This window comes from Adiantum capillus-veneris, chromosome 23 (genome assembly GCF_014529385.1).
Source record: "Adiantum capillus-veneris isolate H3 chromosome 23, ASM1452938v2, whole genome shotgun sequence".
Classification (NCBI taxonomy): domain Eukaryota; kingdom Viridiplantae; phylum Streptophyta; class Polypodiopsida; order Polypodiales; family Pteridaceae; genus Adiantum; species Adiantum capillus-veneris.
In genome coordinates this window covers 148,985,768-148,991,965 of record NC_140953.1, presented here as the reverse complement: position 1 = coordinate 148,991,965, position 6,198 = coordinate 148,985,768, and the positions used below count along the sequence as shown (strand labels likewise).

The 6,198-nt window shown below is 40.6% G+C and overlaps 1 protein-coding gene across 1 annotated transcript; it reads left to right on the top strand.

Annotated features, from left to right (window-relative positions):
* Positions 1 to 5,223: 5,223 nt before the first annotated feature.
* LOC147428814 (uncharacterized) lies at positions 5,224 to 5,757 on the top strand. Its single transcript, XM_086496404.1, has one exon. The coding sequence runs from the start codon at positions 5,224 to 5,226 to the stop codon at positions 5,755 to 5,757; it is 534 nt and encodes a 177-aa protein (XP_086352530.1).
* The last annotated feature ends 441 nt before the right edge of the window (positions 5,758 to 6,198 follow it).

Sequence of the window (6,198 nt, the reverse complement as noted above, 5' to 3'; positions counted from 1 at the left end):
TATGTTTTATATTTCTCTAGATTGCAAACCATGCTCTGATACCACTTGTGAGGGCCATACCCAGACTCGACCCTACTCACCTCCCTCAGTCTTCCAGACTGGTCCAGGGAATGATGCAGATCTATCTGCAGGTATCCCTCCCACTTGGGACCGACACCCAGACAAGACTCCGGCCTATCTCGATCGAAGGGGGTAAATCCCATCAATTTGACGACTCTATCCGCTTATCATAATTCCAATCCATCCTTGGCATCTTTTAGTTACCCACACCCGAAATCGTGGTCCTTAGTCTTGATTCTCTGTATGTTTAACTTGAGGATCTGCTCTTGCTTTCTTGTTTTCCCTTGGTTCATAGAGATAACCCCTTTTTCCTGACAAGCAGGCACGGCAGTTATCGCTTTTCCCTAAGAAGCGGGATCTTGTAATCCTACCTGGTCTCGCTCATTCCCACTTACCCATTTTTATCTTGCATAGTCCTAGCGTTTAACATAAAAAAAATTATTCAACATCCGGCCATCTGACCCTCCGGATCCGCCCACCCACCAAACCATTTCATGAAAATCCCTTCCGAAGGTAGTACTTAACTACTACAAAATCAGAAAGATAGTCTATCAAACATCGTCAGACAACAAGTAGCATACAATCTGTTGCATACCCTCGTTCAGGGAAATTCATCTGATTGTTTCCACCAAATCTTTATTTAGAAACTTTTAATTCATTTCTTTACCTTTATCTACTACAATTAGCTTGTAGCTAGTTTCCTAACTAGTCATGCAACACATTTAGTTTCATTCAATTCATCTTGTCTCACTCAGGATCAAGATAATCGGTTACAAGCCATCAAAATAGCAGCACCTTCATAATATTTCCCAGAATTAACTATTTGGGAAATGCTCATCAAGTAATTTAGTCATTCCTTCCTAAGCATTTTATTTCGAGAGGTATAGCACTATCTGGTGATAGATGCATAGGATAGCCCCTATATTCCTAGCCTTTCCAGTTCCTTTTTAAGCAACCAAATTGAACAAATTTTTCTAATTAAATTCACATCATCCTCCCTAAGTATGACCTTCTCATCCAACTATTGGCATCAAGCCATGCCCGGATTATGGTCGTTTTCCAATAAGAAACTGCGGGTACTTCACCTGGTCGGGCAAAAATAAAACAGACCCATTCATCCCTTATCCCTCGGGCATGAATGACCTAGGTATAACAAACTTGCTGGTTATGCTGCACTAACCGAAAAGGACCAATCTTCGTCAAGTTCCCAAGAGAATCCTCTCAATGGGCCGGCCTTTCAATCAAATTGACCTCAAGAAGATCCATCTTGGTTTTCGGTCATTTTCAGACAATCTTCAAAACTCCTATTTAAATCTATGTTTTGCAATAGGCTATCCCTATCACCTCTCGAGATTCTTTTTTAATTCCTAGTTGATAATTCCAGGTTCATTCATTTATCAACATTAATTCCTACTTACATTAATTATCTACCAGCTCAGTTTATTTAGAAAATACAAGCGAGCATTTTCCACAGGTATTTGATGGTTAATGTCTCTTCGGGAATGCCGACTTTTAATGTTCAATCCCCGTTTTGTACGATTCTCAAGTTTTTGCAATTGTTTGCCATCCATGGGGCATCTCCATGGAAGCTTGTAGAGTTTTCGTTTGAAACAACACGGAGATCAATTCCGCGACGTTATCCTCTATCTCCCCCATCCCGTATTTGCAAACAAACTTGAAATTGACAACTTTAGAAATACTCTTCAATACCAAAAATTGAACTACTTCTATCGAGCTTAGACAATGGTCTTTTCTTATGGTCCTAGCTTTCCATTTACGAAGTTAGAAGGTCGTCCTATAATTTATGAGTCTTCGAGATTTCCATTAAAGCTCGCTTTGGAGACAAAATGGGAATCTTGAACTTTCCATTAAAGCTTGGAAGAGAGGATTATAACCATACATTCTTCCTACTGTAAAGAGACATGCAAACCCTAAGCTTGATTACCATAATGAGACTAAACCTTTCTCTCTTTAAGAAGACAAGGTTTCCATGGAAGCTTAACCCTAATCACACACAAAGTCACCATGGAAGCTAAACCCTAAATTACAAGCTTGTCTTTCAATGCTTTTCCTAAGTGCAAAGTTACCATCAAAGCTTAGCTTAAGGATGCAAATCTACCTTTGAAGCTTAACTTAATGATGCATACATACTCTTGGCACTTAATCCTAATTGCGAGGTTACCATTAAAGCTTAAACCTAAAATACAAGGTAGTCACTAAAGCTTACACCTAAGTGCAAAGTTACCATTAAAGCTTAGCTTAATGATGCAAATCTACCTTTGAATCTTAACTTAATGATGCATAGATACTCTTAGCACACCTCTTCACAAAGGTAGCAAGTAGTAAATCCCATGCATCCTTGGTAGCTTGGGAAAAATCATTGTACCAAGACTTGGCCTCTACTTGCATTAGTAGAGGAAAGATTTTTAGCCATGAGGCATCATCATCCTTGTTGGAAACCACATAAGCAATGTCAAAGTTATCCAAAAAATTAGTGGTGATGTCTTCTCCCTTCTTGCCACTGAATGTGGAAAAAGATACACTTGCCATGGTAGTAAATCAATGAGCAGACAATTATAAACTTTTTCTTTTTGGAATGACTTAGTGATTCATAAAGACTTATACATGGGTGGAAAACTTGAGCAGGAGCTAAGAAGAGCGCAAGGCTAGAATAGAATAAATATGCTTACATCAAAAGAGTGGTACTAATCAAGAACGGGAAAGATGATGAGACGTGGGGATCTAAGGATTTCATCAAGCATCTCTGCTCCAAATAGGAAAAACAATCTTTTGCTGATAGAATATCTTCCTATCAATGTACACGTTTATATGCATGTGTTGCAAGAAACAGAAAGGAAAGACTTTTGGCCTATTGTTATTATCCATGTTGGGTGTAGGGTAATACTTTGACCACTAGAGTTGCATACCTTAAGTGTTGACAAGGTGACACCTTCACCATAGGCATCTACCTCTTGTTGAAGTCCACATAATCCTCCATATTGGGTTCAAAATAGACTGGGCAAGAAGAGTCTACCTTAATCGGCTTTCCATTTTGCATGCGACAGCGACTCTTGGATGGTCGTACTTGACTTGAACTATCTAGGCCTAGAGAGAGCGTAGGCCCACTTGCTTCCACCAAAGACTTTAGACTTTGTGGCTTGGATTTTGTGGTTGATGTAGTTGACAACTCTTCTCTGACCGTTGGAGATAAAACACTTGGTGCTACACAAACTCTGACTGATGTGAGAGTGTTGATGAAATTCTCAAAAGCAAAACTCATCGTTCTTTCTGCACCTCCTCCGTCGGCACTCATTGATAGAATTCTTTGGTTGACAACATTGATGAAATTTCTAGCCCTCCCTCTTGATGCTCTTGATTTGGGATTAGCACAAGCAATGTAAGATGGGGAGCTTACCTCTTGGATATCAATGACATTACAACTTGGCAGTAGAACTTCGATGAAGGCCTTGAGTGCTTCTACAGTCTCCTCTTCTTCAATCCTCCAATTTGAAAAATCTTGTAGCCACTCGTTCATGATTGATGGCATGCATCGCTACTCTTTGTGGATTGAAGGTCTTTGCAAATCCCTCCTCAATGATGGGGGAACCAAATGAGAGGTCGAAGTGCAAATTTGGCATGACAATAACTAAATACAAGTTTGTGTACAAAAAATTAAATGGTTCTGTTGATAGCAGATAAAACATAACAAATTTGTGACACTTAATAGGGAAAAATAGTTTTGTACGCCGTGTTGTTGATGTATCGAGTGCTCAAACCAAGTCTTTATATTTTTCATCAATCAACTTATTACCAATTGTACTTGATTGAGAAGAAAGGTCACTAAACTGATATATATGGCATACACATTAGAGAGAGATGCTACATTTAAATTTACATGCAAAATACTCATGTAATATAAAGCATCTTGGTCCTTCAAGTTATCATCTTCAGTTGGTAGAAAATACCTCTAATCAATTTGCATACGATCTTTCCTACTCAGTCCCACAAACCCAAATGCCTTTTCTACAACTCTTCCACCGTGTGCGACTCCTTTTGTGATAGCATTTTGAGATGCTTGCTACAAATAATTTATTGCAAAGTCGACACCACCAAAAAATTAGTAACGGCAAGGGCTACGCTCCAATGCCAAGCTTGCAAAGTTCTGGCTCCGTTGCAAGGCGAGCTCCCACGAGATTTTAAATGAGTTATCTTGCAAATCATGTGTCTATTTTGCGAGTTCTTTATACCAATGGGGTCATGGTGAGTAGAGCTACATGTTAGGACCATACATGATGAGAAATGGTGACATGTAATACATTATCTGTGTTCATACGCATTTGCTGCACGGAGTGGTTACACACAGGATATTGGGTTAGAGTCCATACGGTAGTGACCTCTTGGTAAGTAGAGTGTGCCCTATGAGTTTCGTGGTGATTCGATCACATTTGGTCTTGATTTGGAGAGTGTGAGCGTTATAGGTTGAGCTGCATTCATGAGCACATAGTAGGGTGTGTGCATGGTTAGGTGGCCTAAATACCTATGTCCCGGACATTGGTGGTGGAGAGGTAGCTTCTTGCATATTAAAGTAGGAACCAAGAGAAGAGTTCTAAATAAAACTTTAAAGTTTCAAAGCGTGGACATTTATGATTAAAATATTCCCACGAGCTTTGGCAGTTTTGTAGTTCCATAGTTCCCTCCACGCCCCTGGAGAACTTTCAAACAAAATTAGTCGGATGTCTCTCTCTCTCTCTCTCTCCTTCTCTCTCTCTCTCTCTACATGCACAGAAACCAAGCACAGGAGAGTGAGCATTGATAGTCTTGCAGAAACGTTTGCACAGAAGCTTCTCTATGAACCAAACACAGAAGGGGAGTTTCTTACAAAGTTGGTAGTCTTGCAGGAGCATTTGCACATAAGCTTCTTTTCCAGGCAAAGACAAACACAGAAGGGGAGTTTTGCAGGAGGTTTTGCAGAGAAGACGTTTTGCTTTTGTTTTCCAATCGACAAGCAGCTAGAGCAGCTTTTCGAGCTAAGCACAGAGGGTGTTGGTAGTGAAGAAGGAGGTTTCAAGAAACAACTACAACTACAACTACAACTACAACTACAACTTATACATTGCAGGAAGAGTGGTCAGTGTGCACTCTTTGCCACATATCAAGAAGGCCATGGTGGGAAGACAGCCATGTCTTGACCTTACAAGCGGTAGGACTTTAACTTTGGTCTACATGGCACCCACATCAAATGAAGCAACCTCAAGCATTGGATCAGCATTGGTTCCAGCACCCTTGGGTAATGGGTTTATTGGAGAAAGAAACAGGAATGCATCTATGGAAATAGCATTGATTGGGGCATCGAAAAGTTTTGGAGCAGGGATAATAGATGGAACAACATGTGTTGAAGCTCCCTCAGGTTTTGGAGCATGTGCAAACCATGCCGGCATTTGTGAGTGTGCAAAATGTAGAAGGCTTGCTGCCAGAAGTTATGAAGCTCGTAGAAAGAGAGAGTATTGTCGCAAGCTCAAGGAAAGTTGGAACCAATATCCATCTTGTCCGCTTATTTCAAAACGCCAAGCTATCGCAAAGCGTATTGTCACATGTTTCAAACAGCACACAAGAGACCTTGACAACGAGACAAATGAATCCATCATGAAGGATGTGCTGAATGATGGTTGCATGCGTGGGCTCAAAATTGAGACGTGAGAGAATCCAGTGCTGGTGGGTTTCAGGGACACTCTTTCCACCATTAAGAAACCCAGGAGCAAGAAAGAATTGTTTCTTAAGAGGGCGACTATCATGATGGCCATGAGAAAACCGGCCCCAAACATTTATGCAGCTTCAAAACTTCTAGGGACACATCGTAGAAACTTCTACGCAGCAAGAGAGAAATTAAAAAATGAATTCGTGCCATTGCATTTATGCGAGCAACAGGCACGCACAAAGGATGCAATCTCTGATGAGGTCAAGGAATTGGTGCTCTCCTTCTAGACAGAGAATACGCATGTCTCACCGAACAAGAAGGATGTGTGCCGAGACGAATCAAGAGAAAATTGTGGCAAAAGCATCCTATGCATCTTCTAAAGCAACCCCAGGTGAATGTTTTCTGCATTCTGATGTTTTTCCGCACTTTGAAAAGCGTCCTGA